General features: G+C 48.0%; 1 protein-coding gene and 1 non-coding gene across 3 annotated transcripts in view; one reads left to right on the forward strand and one right to left on the reverse strand.

Moving 5' to 3' along the window:
• SHISA5 (shisa family member 5) overlaps nucleotides 1-19,086 on the reverse strand; it is a 33,853-nt gene extending 14,767 nt beyond the window's left edge. Inside the window, exons 1-2 of one of the 2 annotated variants that reach the window (XM_012467650.3) lie at nucleotides 19,002-19,086; nucleotides 14,973-15,129 (exon numbers count right to left, since the gene is read on the reverse strand). In XM_012467650.3, coding sequence (XP_012323073.1) covers nucleotides 14,973-15,129; nucleotides 19,002-19,071 — 227 coding nt within the window. In that variant the 5' untranslated portion in view covers nucleotides 19,072-19,086. Of the gene's footprint in view, nucleotides 1-14,972; nucleotides 15,130-18,489; nucleotides 18,776-19,001 lie in introns of those variants that run through there. The other variant, XM_012467649.3, reaches the window with a different exon arrangement.
• Nucleotides 11,743-11,843, forward strand: LOC135270864 (small nucleolar RNA U13). The gene has a single exon (XR_010339024.1). It is a non-coding gene; the product is annotated as a small nucleolar RNA U13 (small nucleolar RNA).
• Nucleotides 19,087-19,300: the final 214 nt, after the last annotated feature.

The following is a 19,300-nucleotide window of genomic DNA, read 5'->3' on the forward strand; positions in this document are numbered from 1 at the left end:
GGTTCATGGTTTTCTGTGTAGAAGTTTTGTCTTTCCTTGGTATTTGAAGTTTTTGATGCTATTGGAAATGTCTTTTGAAATTTTATTTCCTGTTAGAAGTTTAATAGCTTTTTTTACTATACTGAACTTGTATGTCTCACACACACAAAAAAAGAAATACCAGCTGGACGCGGTGGCTCACATCTATAATCCCAGCACTTTGGTAGGCCAAGGTGGGTGAATCAGCTGAGGTCAGGAGTTCAAGACCAGCCTGGCCAACATAGGGAAACTTTGTCTCTACTAAAAATACCAAAAAAATTAGCTGAGAGTGGTGGCACACGCCTGTAATCCCAGTTACTTGGAAGGCGGAGGTAGGAGAATCGCTTAAACTTGGGAGGCAGAGGTTGCAGTGAGCTGAGATCACCCTACTGCACTCCAGCCTGGGCAACAGAGCGAGACTCTGTCTCAAAAAACAAAACAAAAGAAATACCCATGAGGGGGTATTTCTTTAGATGTTAAACAAAATAGAATTTTAAAGCATTAAAAACAATTATACCCTAATACATTTGAAGGAAAACCAGTAAAGCTAAGGAGAAAAATTTGCCTTAAAATACTGAATTTATCAGACGCTGATATTAGGCTAGAGTTCTTTGGCTAGAGTCACAGAGGGAGCAATAAAACAGAAGAAAAGAAAGGAAAACCCGCATACACTGTCCACAGATTACACAGCGAGGTGAAAGGAAAAGAGAACTGAAAGAGATTAAACAAAAGATTGAGCAATTCAGAGAAAACTGGAAGTATATGGGATATTTAGTGTTGAAAGAGCAGCTTGGATCCTCTTGACTGCTTATAGTAAAATGTGAAAAAAGAAAAATGAATTGTTAAGCAAAAAAAGAACCAGAATTTAAAGATTTGGACAATTCTCAGCTTATTCATACTGTAAACACTCAGAGTGTAGTCCAAAATCTATCAGGTAAGGAGATGAGAATGGGTATGAACCATAGACCGAATTAGTCACCCTAGCAGCTGCCAGAGGGGACAGAGATGGCATGAAGTGAAGGAGGGCTGTCGGACTTCTAAAGGTCCTCCAGGACCAGGCCATAGAGCAAGCTTGTTCAACCTGTGGCCAGCAGCCCACATTCAGCCCAGGATGGCTTTGCATGTGGTCCAATACAATTCTTTTTTTTTTTTTTTTTTTTTTTTTTTCCCTAAAACGGAGTCTAACTCTGTCACCCAGGCTGGAGTGCAATGGCATGATCTCAGCTCACTGCAACCTCTGCCTCCCAGGTTCAAATGATTCTACTGCCTAAGCCTCCTAAGTAGCTGGGATTATAGGTACTCGCCACCATGCCTGGCTAATTTTTATATTTTTAGTACAGACAGGGTCTCACCATGTTGGTCAGGCTGGTCTCAAACTCCTGACCGCGTGATCCACCTACCTCAGCCTCTCAAAGTGCTGGGATTACAGGCATGAGCCACCACACCTCGCCTTTTTTTTTTTTTAAAGCTCTTCAGCTATCATTAGTATATTTTATGTGTGGCCCAAGACGATTTTCTTCTTCCAAAGTGGCCCAGAGAAGCCAAAAGATTGGACACCCCTACCAGAGCTATAGAGGTTTTTTTTTTTTTTTTTTTTGAGATGATCTCACTTTGCCACCCAAGCTGGAGTACAGTAGTGTGATCACAGCTCACTGCAGCCTTGATCTCCCAGGCTCAAGCAATCCTCCCAACTATTCAGCCTCCTGAATAGTTGGGGCTACAAATGCATGCTACCATCCCAAGCTAATTTAAAAAAAAAAAATTATAGAGATGAGGTCTCACTACATTGTCCAGGCTGGTCTCGAACTCCTGGGCTCAAGCAATCCTCCCACCTCAGTCTCTCAAAGTACTGGGATTACAGGCATCAGCCATCATGACTGGCAGAGCTATTTTCAAGGTGCAATGCTCTTAAAGACAAGTAAAGGACCCCAAAGACAATTCAATCATCAGGGCTGCCACTCCCACCAGAGGCCCAGAGTGCACAGGCCGGGGACAGGGTTGCTGCCACCTCAGTTGTGAAGGCCAGGACCACCACCCAGCAGAGCCATGGGGGTATAGTCCCCACCCCAGTAGGTCCAGAGGGCAGTGTCCAGTCAAAGAGGATTATTCACAAGTCTTAAAGTCTACTGGAGTTTGTCTTGCTAGGATTTAGAATTGCTTGGCACTGAGAGCTAAACTCTGATTTTTCATCTTGCCCAAATTCCTAAGGGGTCTGGGAAGTCATGACCTACAAATCATAAATTCTCATCAAATGGGTTTTATTTAACCCTATATATCGTGATATACTTTCCAGCCTGACTCTGGCATGACATTATGAGACGAGGAAGCAAATCAAAATATTTTACCTCAAAACATGTTTCTTTGCCATATTTCGAAATGGCCCTGCAAAGCTGTTCTCTGGGGGGGAAGACGTGCATCTGCAAAGAATTGCTATTAAGAAGGGTAGATCTTTTTCTTCCAGACCCTTCCAATCCTAAAGAGATTAACTAAGATCTGAAAGGGAAACATTTGTATCTATTGTCTCTAAGGGCAGCCACTAGAAGACTTCAAAAGGACTTTGGTCTCCGCAATCTTTACCTTAATCTGAACATTTCCTTTCTATCAATCAATTTTGTCTTTACACAGACTCAGCCAATTGTCAAACCAGAAAATGTTTAAATTCACCTATAGGCTGGAAGCTCCCCCACCCCACCCCACCCGGCCCTGTGATTTGTCCCACCTTTCTGGACCAAACCAATGCATTTCTAAAATGTATTTGATAGATATCTCATGCCTCTCTAAAATGTATAATGTGAGGCCAAGGCAGGCGGATCACCAAGTCAGGAGTTCAAGACCAGTCTGGTCAACATAGTGAAACCCCGTCTCTATTAAAGATACAACAAATGGCCGGGCACGGTGGCTCACGCCTGTAATCCTAGCACTTTGGGAGGCCGAGGTGGGTGGATCATCTGAGGTCAGGAGTTCAAGACCAGCCTGGCCATCATGGTGAAACCCTATCTTTAAAAAAAAAAAAGTAAAAATAAAAATACAACAAATTAGCCAAGTGTGGTGGCAGGTGCCTGTAATCCCAGCTACTGGGGAGATTGAGGCAGGAGAATTGCTTGAACCTGGGAGGTGGAGGTTGCAGTGAGCTGAGACCGCTGCACTCCAGCCCAGACAACAGTTCAAGACTCCGTCTCAACAAAAAACAAACCAAGTTGTGCCCCGACCATCTTGGGCACATGTTCTCAGGACCTCCTGAGGGCTGTGTCACGGGTCATGGTCACTCATATTTGGCTCAGAATAAATCTCTTCAAATATTTTACAGAGTTGGACTCTTTTTGTCGACAGCACCTATGACTTCCTACTTTTTTTTTTTGAGACAGGGTCTCGCTCTGTCCCAGGCTGGAGTGGAGAGGCACGATCTCAGCTCACCGAAACCTCTGCCCCCGCGAGCTCAAGCAATATTCCCACCTCAGCCTCCCCAACAGCTGGGACCACAGACAGGCACCATCATGCCCGGCTACTTTTTGTAGTAGAGACAGGGTCTCACCATATTGCCCAGACTACACTCCTACTGATTTCTCTCCCTTTTGGAATAGGGATGGCTATCCTTTGCCCGTCCCACCACTGCATTTTGGAAGCACATATCTGGTTTAACAGGTTTCACAACTGGAGATAAATTTTGCCTCAGGATGAAATGTACCTATGGTCTCATTCATATCTGATTTAGATAATATTTGTGTCTTTGTTGTTGTTGTTGTTGTTGTTTTTTTTTTTGAGACGGAGTTTCGCTCTTGTTACCCAGGCTGGAGTGCAATGGCGCGATCTCGGCTCACCGCAACCTCCGCCTCCTGGGTTCAGGCAATTCTCCTGCCTCAGCCTCCCGAGTAGCTGGGATTACAGTCATGCGCCACCACGCCCAGCTAATTTTTTGTATTTTTAGTAGAGACGGGGTTTCACCATGTTGACCAGGATGGTCTCGATCTCTTGACCTCGTGATCCACCTGCCTCGGCCTCCCAAAGTGCTGGGATTACAGGCGTGAGCCACCGCGCCCAGCCATTTTTTTTTTTTTTAAAGACAGGGTTTCACCATATTGGTCAGGCTGGTCTCAAACTCCTGACCTCTGGTGATCTGCCTGCCTCAGCCTCCCACACTGCTGGGATTACAGGCGGGAGCCACCGCACCCGGCTAGATAATATTTGAATAAGACTTTGCATTTTAGAGTTAAAGTTGATGCTGGAACAAAGTAAGACTGCTGGGGTGGGGGGCAAAGGTTGCTGAGATCGTGTCACTCCACTCTAGCCTGAGGCAGAGCAAGATTCCATCTCAAAAAAAAAGAAGTAATTAGGTTTAGATGAGATCACGAGGGTGGAGCTGCCAGGATGGGATTAACGTCCTTATGAAAAGAGGAAGAGAAATTCCATCTCTCTCTGCATGCATGCACCCATGCTGGGAGGTGAGCAGGTCTGTACAAACCTTTGCCCAAAGGCCGAAGAAGCTGAAAAGCTAAAGAAAGAGGCTGACAAATCCAGTTTCTCAGAAACATTTAATAGGGACTTCTTAACCCCAGATTCTGGGCTTACAAACCATGGGGAATTTGTCTAAGGGCAGGATTTATGGCAATTATGTGAAAAGCATTAGAGGCATTCTCAGAACTGGGGTTAATCAGAAGTCAGCATGGGCAGATTAACATCCAAGATGGAGTTGCTTTAGCCTCCACAACCAGGGAAAGGCCACGTGAGGATATAACCAGGAAGAGGGCACTCCCAATATCATGCCAGCACCCTGGTCTTAAACCTCCTGCCTCTAGGATCGAGAGAAATGTTTATTGTTTAAGCCACACAATCTATAGTATTTCCTAAAAGCAGTCTGAATGGACTAAAACACACATGAAACTTTCCTCAAGTTTCACTAAGGATATGCTGGGCCATAAAATGTACTGAAATCGGCCAGGTGCAGTGGTTCATGCCTGTAATCCCAGCACTTTGGGAGGCCAAGGCGGGCAGATCACCTGAGTTCAGGAGTTCAAGACCAGCCTGACCAACATGGTGAAACCGTATCTCTACTAAAAATACAAAAGTAGCCAGGCATGGTGGCATATGCCTGTAATCCCAGCTACTTGGGAGGCTAAGGCAGAACTGCTTGAACCCGGGAGGCAGAGGTTGCAGTGAGCCGAGATCACGCCATTGCACTCCAGCCTGGGCAACAAGACTGAAATTCCGTCTCAAAAAAAAAAAGCACAACCACCAAAATTGCTAAAATTAAAACTTTTGGCTGGGTGCAGTGGCTTACGCCTGTAATCCTAGCAGTTTGGGAGGACAAGATGGGCAGATCACTTGAGCCCAGGAGGTCAGGACCAGCCTGAGCAACGTAGTAAGACCCCTTCTCTACAACAAATAAACAAAATTTAGCCAAACACCGTGGTGCATGCCTGCAGTCCCCAGCTGCTCGGGAGGCTAAGGTTGGAGGGTTGGTTGACCCCAGGAGTGGAGGCTGCAGTGAGCTGAGACTGTGCCACTGCACTCCAGCCTGGGTGACAGAGTGAGACCTGTCTCGGAAAAAAAAAAAAATTACAGAACAGGCACAATGGCTCACACCTCTAATCCCAAAACTTTGGGAGACCAAGGCGGGCAGATCATGAGGACAGGAGATTTGAGACCATCCTGGCCAATGCCGTCTCTACTAAAAATACAAAAAAATTGGCCAGGCACGGTGGCTCACACCTGTAATCCCAGCACTTTGGGAGGCTGAGGTGGGTGGATTATGAGGTCAAGAGTTAAGAGACTAGCCTAATCAACATGGTGAAATCCTGCCTCTACTAAAAACACAAAAATTAGCTGGACTTGGTGGCACACGCCTGTAATCCTAGCTACGCAGGAGGCTGAAGCAGGAGAATCGTTTGAACACAAAGAGGCAGAAGTTGCAGTGAGCCGAGATCGCGCTACTGCACTCCAGCCTAGGCGACAGAGTGAGACTCTGTCTCAAAAGAAACCAAAAAATTCCTTGGAAACGGAAATGGCTCTGATCTATTGCTTCGTTTTTTGTTTTTGAGACGGAGTCTCACTCTGTCGCCCAGGCTGGAGTGCAGTGGCATGATCTCAGCTCACTGAAACCTCTGCTTCCCAGGTTCAAGCGATTCTCCCTGTCTCAGCCTCCCAAGTAGCTGGGACTACAGGCATGTGCCACTGTGCCTGGCTAATTTTTGTATATTTTAGTAGAGACAGTATTTCACTGTTGGCCAGGCTGGTCTCAAACTCCCGACCTCAGGTGATCCACCCATCTCAGCCTCCCAAAGTGCTGGGATTACAGGGGTGAGCCATGGCACTCAGCCGATTTCTATTTTAACTGACAAAAATTATATATATTTATGGTGTACAAAAATAATGTTTTAAATATGTATATATTGAATGGCTAAATTGAGGTAATTAGCATATGTATTACTTCACATACTTATCTTTTTTTGTGAGAACACTCAAAATCTACTTCCTGGCTGGGCATGGTGGCTCACGCCTGTAATCCAAGCACTTTGGAGGCCAAGGCAGGCGGATCACCTGAGGTCGGGAGTTCAAGACCAGCCTGACCAACATGATGAAACCCCGTCTTTTTAAATAAAAAAAAAAAATCTACTTCCTTAGCAATTTTCAAGTATACAACATATTATTATAAACTATAGTCACCATTATGATGTACGATAGATCTCCTGAACTTATTCCTAACTGAAATTTTGTGTCCTTTGACCAACATCTCCCTAATCCTCCCACCTCCTAGTCTCTGGTAACCACTATTTTATTCTCTGTTTCTATGACTTTGACTTTGACACTCCGAATATAAGTGAGATGGTGCTTTATTTGTCTTTTTGCGCCTTATTTCACTTAACATAATGTCCTCTAGGTATGTCCATGTCATGATAAATGATGGGATTTCCTTCTTTTAAGGCTGAATAGTATTTCATTGTGTACATATACATTTTCTCTATCCATCCATTGATGGACAGGTAGGTTGATTACATACTTTGGCTATTATGAATAATGCTGCAATGCACAACGGAGAGCAGGTATCTCTTTGAGGTATGGATTCTATATCCTTTTATCCTTTGAATATGTACCCAGTGCTAGGATGGCTGGATCATATGCACATGGTAGCTCTACTTCTAATTTTTGGGGGAACATTCATACTTTCTTCCATAATGACAATGATTTATATCTGGACTAGCATGTTGTATACATGAAATGTATACATAGGTTAAAACTCATCGAACTGAGGCCGGGTACGGTGGCTCACGCCTGTAATCCCAGCACTTTGGGAGGCCAAGGCGGGCAGATCACGATGTCAAGAGATTGAAACCAGCCTGGCCAACATAGTGAAACCCTGTCTCTACTAAAATACAAAAATTAGCTGGGCCTGGGGCACGCGCCTGTAGTCTCAGCTACTCGGGAGGCTGAGGCAGGGAATTGCTTGAAGCCGGGAGGCAGAAGTTGCAGTGAGCCAAGATCTCGCCACTGCACTCCAGACTGGCGCCTGGTGAAAGAGCGAGACTCTGTCTCAAGAAAAAAAAAAAAACAACTCATTGAACTGAAACATGGAAGATCTGTGCGTTCTACTGTACGTAATTATCTCTCTCTTTTTTCCCCCCTTTTTAGAGACTGGGTCTTACTATGTTGCCCAGGCCAGACTCCAACTCCTGGGCTCAAGTGATCCTCCCGCCTCAGCATCCCAAAGTGCTGGGATTACAGGTGTGAGCCACTGCACCCAGCCTGTATCTTAATATTTTAAAAAAGATTTACAATACCAAGTTTTGAAGAGGATGTAGAGCAAACTAGAACCCTCATATATGGCTGGAGGGAGTATAAATGGCACATTTATACCATGTTGGAAAGCTGTTTGGAAGGTTATCTGCCTAAACCGAACACATGCACACAATAACTTAGAACTCCACTCCTAGATACGTACCCAGAAGAAATACGTTCCTTTTACAACACATTTTTTTTAAGTGAAAGAGAGTCTCACTCTGTTGCCCAGGCTGGAGTGCAGTGGCTCAAAAAAAAAAAATTGCTTGGTCAGTGTATGGGGAGAAAGTCCCACACATTTGGTCACAGAAATTTTGTGTTGATTGTTGTAGTGTGAGAGAATTTAAAAAGTGCTCTGAGTTTGTTTTTCTTTTTTTTTTTTTTTTTTTTTTTGAGATGGAGTCTCTCTCTGCTGCCCAGGCTGGAGTGCAGTGGTGCAATCTCAACTCACTGCAACCTCCACCTCCCAGGTTCAAGCCATTCTGGTGCCTCAGCCTCCCAAGTGGCTGAGACTACAGGCACACACCACCATGCCTGGCTAATTTTTGTATTTTTTAGTAGAGACGGGGTTTCACTGTGTTGGCCAGCCTGGTCTCGAACTCCTGACCTCAAGCGATCTGCCTGCCTCAGCCTCACAAAGCATTGGGATTACAGGTGTGAGCCACCGCACCCAGCCAGTTTTTCCACATTTATGTATCAATAAACAATTAGAAAATAAAAATTTTAAACTATACTATTTATAATACCATAAAAATATACAAAGGAAAAAATGAAAGATATACAAGACTTTGAATAGAAACATATATATAATACAAAATTGAGAGAGAAGGAAAGAAAACTAAATACATGAGCAGATACACCATGTTAATGGATTGGAAAACTCAATATAGTAAAATGTCAATTCCACAGAAATGTTCTATAGACTCAGTGCAGTCCAAGTTAGTTTTATTGACAAGCTGATTCTAAAATTTATATGGAAATACCAGAGACAAAAATAGCCAAGACAATATTGAAGAATATCAAGCTTTATTATAAAGCTACAGTAATTAGGAGGCTGCTGTTAGCTCACAGATAGAAAAACAGACCAATGCAACAGAATGGCGCCTACAGACATATCCATGCTCATGTGAACACTCAATCTATAACAAAATTGAAACTTTGAAGTGATAGAAAAAAAGGATTTCTCAATAAATAGTGTTTGGTCAACTGGATATCTATATTAAAAAACAAAACTTGATTTTTACATCTTTTACTAGGAACATACTTAAAATAAATGCATATAGTTGTGAGTGGTGGCGTGTGTCTACAGTACAATTCAGTGATTTATCAAGAAGCAACTGCTTGTCGTGAGCAGTTGCTTCTTGATAAATCACTGAATTGTGTGTTTATTTTGTGTACTTTTCTGTGAATTATATTTCACAATTAACGGCATATAAAACAACCTCAGTGGATGGGTTTAACAGCAGATTAGCAGCCAGGTACAGTGGCTCATGCCTGAAATCTCAGCACTTTGGGAGGTGGAGGCAGATGGATCACTTGGGGTCAGGAGTTTGAGACCAACCTGGCCAACAAGGTGAAACCTTGTCTCTACTAAAAATAGAAAAATTAGCTGGGCACAGTGGCTCACACTTGTAATCCCAGCACTTTGGGAGGCGGAGGCAGGTGGATCATGAGGTCAGGAGTTTGAGACCAGCCTTGCCAACATGGTCAAACCTCATCTCTACTAAAAATACAAAAATTAGCTAGCCGTGGTGGCATGCACCTGTAATCCGAGCTACTCGGGAGGCTGAGGCAGGAGAATCACTTGAGCCCGGGAGGCAGAGGTTACAGTGAGCCAAAATCATGCCACTGCACTCCAGCCTGGGCGACAGAGTGAGACCCCATCTTAGGAAAAAAAAAAATTAGGCGGGCACAGTGACACATGCCTGTAATCCCAGCTACTCAGAATAGCTTAAACCCAGGAGGCAGAGGTTGCAGTGAGCCAAGATCACGCCACTACACTCTAGCCTGGGTGACAGAATGAGACTCTGTCTCAAGGAAAAAAAAGGAATACCAGATGTAATTCTAGCACTGTGGGAGGCCAAGGCTGGAGGTTCACTTGAGGCCAGGAGTTCAAGACCAGCCTGGGCAACATAGCAAGACCCCATCTGTACCAAAAATAACACATAAAAAATAATAGGACATGGTGGCACACACCTGTAGACCTAGCCACCTGGCATGCTGAGGCAGGAGGTTTGTTTGAGCCATGATTGTGTCACTGCATTCCAGCCTGGGCAGAGCTAAATTTAGACTCAAAAAAGAAAAGAAAAAATTAATGGCAGAGAATTTTCCTAAACTGATGAGACACAAAACCACAAATTCAAGAAACTTAAATCCTGGCCAGAGCAATGGATCGACGCCTGTAATCCCAGCTCTTAGGGAGGCAGAGGTGGGAGGATAGCTTGAGCCCAGGAGTTTGAGACCTGCCTGGGCAATATAGCGAGACCCCATTCTCCACAAAAAGGAAAAAAAAAGGCTCCCCCCAAAAAGGTGTAAGAAACTTTTTTTTTTTTTCTTTTTTTGAGACGGAGTTTTGCTCTTGTTACCCAGGCTGGAGTGCAATGGCGTGATATCGGCTCACCGCAACCTCCGCCTCCTGGGTTCAGGCAATTCTCCTGCCTTAGCCTCCTGAGTAGCTGGGACTACAGGTATGCACCACCATGCCCAGCTAATTTTTGTATTTTCAGTAGAGACAGGGTTTCACCATGTTGACCAGGATGGTCTCGATCTCTTGACCTCGTGATCCACCCGCCTCGGCCTCCCAAAGTGCTGGGATTACAGGCGTGAGCCACCGCGCCCGGCCCAAGGTGTAAGAAATTTAACAAATCCTTAGCAGCATAAAAAAAAAAAAAAATACCTACATAGAGCAGTGAACTGAGTAACACCAAAGACAAGAAAAAAAAATCTTTTTTTTTTTTTTTTTTTTTTTGTGACGAAGTTTTGCTCTTGTTGTCCAGGCTGGAGTGCAATGGTGCAATTTCGGCTAACCACAACCTCCGCCTCCCGGGCTCAAGTGCTTCTCCTGCCTCAGCCTCCCAAGCAGCTGGAATTACAGGCATGCACCACCATACCCAGCTAATTTTTTGTATTTAGTAGAGACGGGGTTTCACCATGTTGGTCAGGCTGGTCTCAAACTCCTGACCTCATGTGATCTGCCCGCCTCGGCCTCTCAAAGTGCTGGAACTATGGGCATGAGCTACCGTGCTAGGCCAAAAAAAAAAAACAATCTTAAAAAGCATAAAGAAGCACGCTGTGGGAAAGAAAGAGAAAAAAAAAGAAAAAAAAAAGCAATCAGGCTGGGCGAGGTGGCCCATGCCTGTAATCCCAGCACTTTGGGAGGCCGAGGCAGGCGGATCACAAGGTCAGGAGTTTGAGATCAGTCTGACCAATGTAGTGAAACCCCATCTCTACTAAAAATACAAAAAATTAGGCCAGGCATGGTGGCTCACGCCTGTAATCCAAGCACTTTGGAGGCGGGTGGATCACGAGGTCAAGAGATCGAGACCATCCTGGTCAACATGGTGAAACCCCGTCTCTACTAAAAATACAAAAAATTAGCTGGGCATGGTGGCGCATGCCTGTAAGCCCAGCTACTCAGGAGGCTGAGGCAGGAGAATTGCCTGAACCTAGGAGACGGAGGTTGCGGTGAGCCGAGATCGCGCCATTGAACTCCAGCCTGGGTAACAAGAGCGAAACTCCGTTTCAAAAAAAAAAAAAAAAATTAGCTGGGCGTGGTGACACGTGCCTGTAATTCCAGCTACCTGAGAGGCTAAGGCAGGAGAATTACCTGAACCCAGGAGGCAGAAGTTGCAGTGAGCCGAGATCGCGCCACTACACTCCAGCCCAGGCAACAGTGCAAGACTTCGTCTAAAAAAAAAAAAAAAAAGCAATCAGAGGGTTAAATAAGAGAGAGAGATCCTTTTGAGTTCGTGAGCATGATGATTGGGCGTTCACAAGCTTATGTGAGATGCACCACCTTGAACCTTGTTACGACTCAGCACATTACCCATCTGACATGTAAAAAAAATTAAAAAAAAAAAAGAGATTTCAACCAGGTGCACCTGTAATCTCAGCACTTTGGGAGACTGAGGTAGGAGGATCACTTGAGCCCAGGAGTTCACGACCAGCCTGAGCAACATAAGGAGACCCCTATCTCTACAAAAAAATAAACAAAAATTAGCCAGGCATGGTGGCAGGCACCTGTAATCCCAACTTCTTGGAAGGCTGAGGTAGGAAGATATGCTTCAGCCCAGGAGCTCGAGGCTGCAGTGAGCAGTGACTGCACCACTGCCCTCCAGGCTGGCAACAGAGTAAGACTCTGTCTCAAAAAAAAAAAGAGAGATTTCTTTTCAATGAGGGACACTAGCTGTTGAGCTGATGTCTCAACAGAAATCATGGAAACTGAGAGACAGTAGAATGGAAGTTTCTATATGCTAAGAAAAAATAACCATCAACCTAAGCTCTATAATCACATAAAATACTGTTTTGCAGAGTAATGCAATTTACACATTAACAGAATAAAAATTTTAAAATCATGCAATCATCTCAGCTAAGCATAGTGGCTCACGCCTGTAATTCTAGCACTTTGGGAAGCCAAGACAGGTGAATTGCCTGAGCTCAGTAGTTCGAGACCAGCCTGGGCAACATAGTGAAACCCAGTCTCTAATAAAATACAAAAAATTAGTCGGGCATGGTGGCGTGTGCCTGTAGTTCCAGCTACAGGAAGCTGAAGCAGGAGAATTGCTTGAACCTCAGAGGTGGAGGTTGCAGTGAGCTGAGATCACGCCACTGCACTCCAGCCTGGGAGACAGAGGGAGACTCCAGAAAAAATAGAAATAGGCTGGGTGCGGTGGCTCACGCCTGTAATCCCAGCACTTTGGGAGGCTGAGGTGGGCAGATCACAAGGTCAGGAGATTGAGATCATCCTTGCCAACATGGTGAAATTCCATCTCTTACTAAAAACAAAAAAATTAGCTGGGCATGGTGGCACGTGCCTATAATCCCAGCTACTCAGGAGGCTGAGATAGGACAATCACTTGAACCTGGGAGGCAGAGGTTGTAGTGAGCTGAAATTACGCCACTGCACTCCAGCCTCTGAGACAGAGCGAGACTCCATCTCAAAAACATAAATAACAGGCCGGGCGCAGTGGCTCAAGCCTGTAATCCCAGCACTTTGGGAGGCCGAGGCGGGTGGATCACGAGGTCAAGAGATCGAGACCATCCTGGTCAACATGGTGAAACCCCGTCTCTACTAAAAATACAAAAAATTAGCTGGGCATGGTGGCCGTGCCTGTAATCCCAGCTACTCAGGAGGCTGAGGCAGGAGAATTGCCTGAACCCAGGAGGTGGAGGTTGCAGTGAGCCGAGATCGTGCCATTGCACTCCAGCCTGGGTAACAAGAGCAAAACTCCGTCTCAAAAAGAAAAAAAAAAAAAAAAAACATAAAAAACAAAATAAGACAAAATAAAAAATTTAAAATAAAAAACAGAATAGAAAACAAGAAGTAATAGTCGAAGAAAAATATGGAGTAAAACCAAAACAATACAGGAAATTAAAAAAGGAAAGTGTGGGAGAGACAGCACAAAAGATGCAAATATAACCCCAGAATATCAAAAACTACATTACATTAATTAATTTATTTATTTTTGAGATGAGGTCTTGCTCTGTTGCCCAGGCTGGAATACAGTGGCAACAATCACGGCTCACTGCAGCCTCAACCTGCTGGGTTCAAGTGATCCTCCTACTTCAGCTTCCCAAAGAGGTGGAATTACAGGCATGAGCCATGGCACCCACCTGGCCCTTACATTAAATTGAAATGGAATAGGGCCAGGCGTGGTGGTGTGCACCTGTGTTCCTGACTACTCGGGAGGCTGAGGCAGGGAAATCGCTTGAACCCAGGAGGCGGAGATTGCAGTGAGCCGAGATCGAGCCACTGCACTCCAACCCGGGTCTCAAAATAAATAAGTAGAATAAATGATCCTGCTTTTAAAAAACAAATACCACAACAGGTTTTTTGAGAAAGACATTTGTAAAATATAAAAATGCCAAAAGGTGAAGTGAAAGGGTAGAAGATGACCTGTCAGGAACCTCAGGCATGACTGGCAGGTGTGCAGCTGTGCTCCTCTGCCAAGAGCACCTGGAAGTCCTTAGTGGCTGCGTGCCTCTCCGTGACACGGCAACTCCACGACCAGATGTGTTTCCAAGAAAATTCTTACACAGCTCCATAAAAGGAGGTATACCAGGAGGCCCACTGAAGTGATCTATCACAGCAGCCACTGTGGACTCACACCCTCCAGAGGGACACAGCAGTGGTGGGCAAGGGCCAGATGTGCCACAGCAACGTGGATAGGTCTTACACTACACTGACTTTGCAAGAACACAAATGATGAAAAGGTTGCTCCTTACACATAGCAGACTGGTTGCCTGTGGGGCGGGAAGGGAATGAGATGGTCATAAGCCATCTCATTAAATACATAGGCCAGGCACGGGTGGTGCACACCTATAGTCCCAGCTACTAAGGAGGCTAAGGGAGGAGGACAGCTCAAGCCCAGGAGTCTGACACCAGCCTGGGCAACACGGTGAGACTCCGTCTCACAAAAATAAATATGTGGCCGGGCGTGGTGGCTCATGCCTGTAGTCCCAGCACTTTGGGAGGCCGAGGCAGGTGGATCACTATGTCAGGAGTTTGAGACCAGCCTGGCCAACATAGTGAAACCCCATCTCTACTACAAATACAAAAAATCAGCTGGATGTGGTGGTGGGTGCCTGTAATCACAGCTACTTGGAAGGCTGAGGCAGAATCACTTGAACCCAGAAGGTGGAGGTTGTAGGTACCCACCCTGAGGACATCTTGACACATGTACACACCCACGGGTGAGCCACAGGACCAGCTGAGGCCAAGGATCCCTAAGAAACCTGCTTGGACCAAGGCTCAGCGAGCCAGAGTCCTCAGGGTAGCGGGGAGAGGAACAGCAGACTAGCTGAGCAGCCCAGAACAGGGGCTCCCTAAACCCTCTGGTCCAATGCTCTGGCCACCGCCTGGAGTGGACTGGGAGGCCACAGGGGCAGAGCCGTTTCCATTCCACATACTCTCCTGCGGGGCACAGGCTCCAGCCACCCACCCTGCGACCCACCGGGGCACCCACCTGGCCTCAGGCACAGCACACCTTTCCTCGGTCCACACAAATTTCTTCAGCACGTCAGAGCAGCAGTATCGGTCGTAACAGGTACCACAGCAGAAATCTGGACAGGACTCGGGGAAGAGACTGAGTCCACGGGAAGCTGTACACACCTCACCATGCGCTGGAGAGGAGAAACACACCTGTTCACCTGTGCCCACAGGGCCAGGCCCCAGCCCACACAGCCCCTCACCGGCACAGCCACCAGACCACACACTCGCATGCTGTGCCGTCCCTGAGCTACCCTAGCCACAGGCCACCTTCCGACCCTGGCCGCTGCTCCTCGTCAGCCCTACCCTCTCCCATGGGCCACACAGTTAGAGATGCCCTAACTGGGCTCCCTCTCTCCCTCGCCAGTGTACCAGCCTCCTATAGGAGGGTGAACTTTCTCAGTGTGAGTCTGATGGGGCCACACGCTGCTCTCAGACCTCCCTAATTCTCACTGCTTCTGGATAAAGGCCTGAGTTTGCAAGCAGGATCTAGACTGTAAAGGGCCCTGAAGATCACTCCAGCTCTCCAACCTGTCCACACTCCGCTTACATTCTTGCCTGTTTCCCATCTCCTGCCTTTTTTTTTTTTTTAATTTTTTTTTTTTTTTTTTTTGAGACGGAGTTTCGCTCTTGTTACCCAGGCTGGAGTGCAATGGTGCGATCTCGGCTCACCGCAACCTCTGCCTCCTGGGTTCAGGCAATTCTCCTGCCTCAGCCTCCTGAGTAGCTGGGATTACAGGCACGCGCCACCATACCCAGCTAATTTTTTGTATTTTTAGTAGAGACGGGGTTTCACCATGTTGACCAGGATGGTCTCGATCTCTTGACCTCGTGATCCACCCGCCTCGGCCTCCCAAAGTGCTGGGATTACAGGCGTGAGCCACTGCGCCCAGCCTTTTTTTTTTTTTTGAGACAGTCTCACTCTGTCACCCAAGCTGGAGTGCAGTGACAGGATTTCAGCTCATTGCAACCTCTGCCACCCGGGTTCAAGCGATTCTCCTGCCTCAGCCTCCAAGTAGCTGAGATTACAATGCCCACCACCATGCCTGGCTAATTTTTGTAGTTTTAGTAGAGACGGGGCTTCACCATCTTGGCCAGGCTGGTCTTGAACGTCTGACCTCATGATCCACCTGCCTCGGCCTCCCAAAGTGCTGGGATTATAGGCGTGAACCATCACACCCAGCCAGGATTCATCCCCTGCCTTTCAACTCTACTCATCCTTCAAGGCCCTATTCCAGGCTGCCTCCTCCAGAAACTGCCCAGGTGAGAAGTCACACAGCTGAATACCTGCAGGGGCTGGACATTGAACTGTCCATTTCTTTTTCTTTTTTTTTGAGATGGAGTTTTGCTCGGGGTAAGGATGTCATTGGATCCTGTTACCCAGGCTGGAGTGCAATGGCGCGATCTCGGCTCACCGCAACCTCCGCCTCCTGGGTTCAGGCAATTCTCCTGCCTCAGCCTCCTGAGTAGCTGGGACTACAGGCACGTGCCACCATGCCCAGCTAATTTTTTGTATTAGTAGAGACGGGGTTTCACCATGTTGACCAGGATGGTCTCGATCTCTTGACCTCGTGATCCACCCGCCTTGGCCTCCCAAAGTGCTGGGATTACAGGCTTGAGCCACCGCGCCCGGCCTTTTTTTTTCCTTTTTTTAGACGGGTCTTACTCTGTTGCCCAGGCTGGTTTACAGTGGCATGATCTTGGCTCACTGCAACCTCTGCCTCCTGGATTCAACAGATTCTCCTGCATCAGCTTCCTGAGTAGCTGGGATTACAGGACGCTCTCCTGGACACCCAGCTAATTTTTTGCATTTTTTAGTAGAGATGAGGTTTCGCCATGTTGGTCAGGCTGGTCTCAAACTCCTGACCTCAGGTGATCCACCCACCTCAGCCTCCCAAAGTGCTGGGATTACAGGTGTGAGCCACTGCAACTAGCCTTTTTTTTTTTTTTTTTTTTGAGACTGAGTTTTGCTCTACTGCCCAGGCTAGAGTGCAGTGGGGCGATCTCAGCTCACTGCAATCTGTATCTCCTGAGTTCAAGTGATCCTGCCTCAGCCTCCCGAGTAGCTGAGATTACAAGTGTCTGCCACCATGCCCAGCTAATTTTTATATTTTTAGTAGAGATGGGGTTTTGCCATTTTGACCAGACTGGTCTCGAACTCCTGACCTCAGGTGATCCACCTGCCTCGGCCTCCCAACGTGCTGGGATTACGGGCATGAGCCACTACACCCAACCAGACTGTGGTTCTTAATCCTCATTCCTTCTCCTCATCACTCAGCCATAGCACCCTTAGCCGCTGCTGGGCACCACAACTGCAGAGGCCTGGCTCTCACAGACCACCCCACGACCATAACAGGCTAGCTCCTGATCAGAAATTGTCACAACCGTCATACAAGTGTTCATAAAGCACTTAGCCCCGCGCTGGGCCTACAGCAGGTGTCCAGGAAATGTTTGTGCCTTCCAGGAGTTTTGAGACCAGCCTAAGCAACAGGGCTCCTGGGCAGTGGCACCATCTGGAGCTTTGGAGCCATCACAGGGCTCTCAGCACAGAGTTGGGATCCAATGACATCCTTACAAGTCTCAATGTATGAGGTCGTGCTGAGGGGACCTGGCTGACAACAAATGTGGAATACAACCCGGGGTTTTGGATGACAAGGTTTACAAACCTCCAGGAAGATGCTACAGTCAAATGTTCCCATGTATACTTAGGCTACATTAGCAGAGACCTAGTGCCCACTAGCAGGAAGGAACAGTATGGGATTTTTCAGGGAAGACTCCAAAGAGATATCTAGTCCAGCGAGGCCCGCAAGCCCGCAGTAGGCAGGGCACAGGTCTGATGATAGCGCTGAGGCATAACTACATCCGCCTGGAAACAGTCTGGCATAGCACGCGGCTTCTGGAGACCCAGCCAGGGCAGGCTGGCCGTGTGCAGCATCCGGTGCCCAGGCCTGATCAGGGCACCACGCACCCTGAGGCTGTCAGTGGAGTGAAGCCCAGAGACATACACACCGAGTGACATCCTTAGGAAGAGGAAACTTTAGTGGGAAGTGGAGGTGAACTGCACTTCTTGGCAGCTCCAGGCAGAATCCTGCTCTGGGCAAAGCCATGGAGGAGAGGACTGAACCGCTGATGAGCACAGCTTGGCCAGCTGCCCACCTGAAAGCTGGTAGCATCGGCGTGGCTCAGGTGAACCCACGTGCAGCAGGGTCTTCACAGCCCAGCCTGAGCCACTGAGCTAGGGCTGAAGACACACCGTTAAGGCTGTTTAGGCTGAGTTCATGGCACAAATGCTCTCTGACCCTCAGACCTCACTGAATCAGTGACCCTCCTACAGGCTCACTCCAGGAGTGGGCAGGTTCTGGGCACAGGTCTCCCCTTTCTCGGTTCTCTAGCCCAGGTCCTCTGGATTCATCCCAGCACTCAGGAAACAGAGCCTTCCCCTCCAGGAAGCCACCCACTCCAAAGGGTGGGAAGGGGGTTGTTCCAATTCCTACCCCTAAAGGGCCCCCAGCCAGCCTTCCAGAGTCTGTGAATCACCGATCTGCAACCAACACACACAGTGGTGTCTCCACCCCAGAGGCCAACCTCAGCACCGGGCTCTCCGGGAACACAAGGGCCCACGGAGGCAGCGGTAGGGGCTCCCAGACGTGAAACAGAGGCAAAGAGGAAAGGCCTCTGATGGAGGGGCCAGGCCGCCCTGCAGCCGCCGGCCAGACAAAAGCCAGGCCGGGGGAATCCTACCGCAGCCTCTGGGGACCCCATCCCCAGGGACAGGGGCGGGAGGGCAGACTCCTCCCCACCGTTCCAGGACAGACAAGGGTGGCAGCTGCCTGGGGTCGGGCAGGGTTGTTCAGGCAAGGAGGATGTTCGCTGACGGCCTCGGGGCAATTAGGGGTCGGTGGGGGGCACGGCAGGGCTGGTGCTGCCCGGCTGGTTGGACCGGCAGCGCGGGGAAGTGTCTGCCGGGTCCCAGGGCAGAACGGGCCGCCCCCACCCCCAGGCTCACCACCCGGAGGCGGCGGTAGCAGCAGCAGCAACAGCAGCAGGATTCGCGGTGCTGGGGCCGGCGTGGCCATGGCAGGGCGGACGGACAGACGGACGCGAGCGCCGGGCGCTGTGCAGCCACAGCCTCAGCGACCCGCGCAGCCGCTCCTCTCCCTCGCCCCGCCCCGGCCCGGCCGGTTCCCGGAACCCCCGCCCGGGAGGGGGCGGAGGGCAGAGGAGAAGGAGGGGGAGGAGGAAGGGGAGGGGGAGGAGGAAGGAGAGGGGGGGAGGAGGAGGGATAGGAGGGGGGAGGGGGAGGGG

This window comes from Aotus nancymaae, unplaced genomic scaffold (assembly GCF_030222135.1).
Source record: "Aotus nancymaae isolate 86718 unplaced genomic scaffold, 86718_ANA_hifiasm-v0.15.2.pri h1tg000067l, whole genome shotgun sequence".
NCBI lineage: Eukaryota > Metazoa > Chordata > Mammalia > Primates > Aotidae > Aotus > Aotus nancymaae.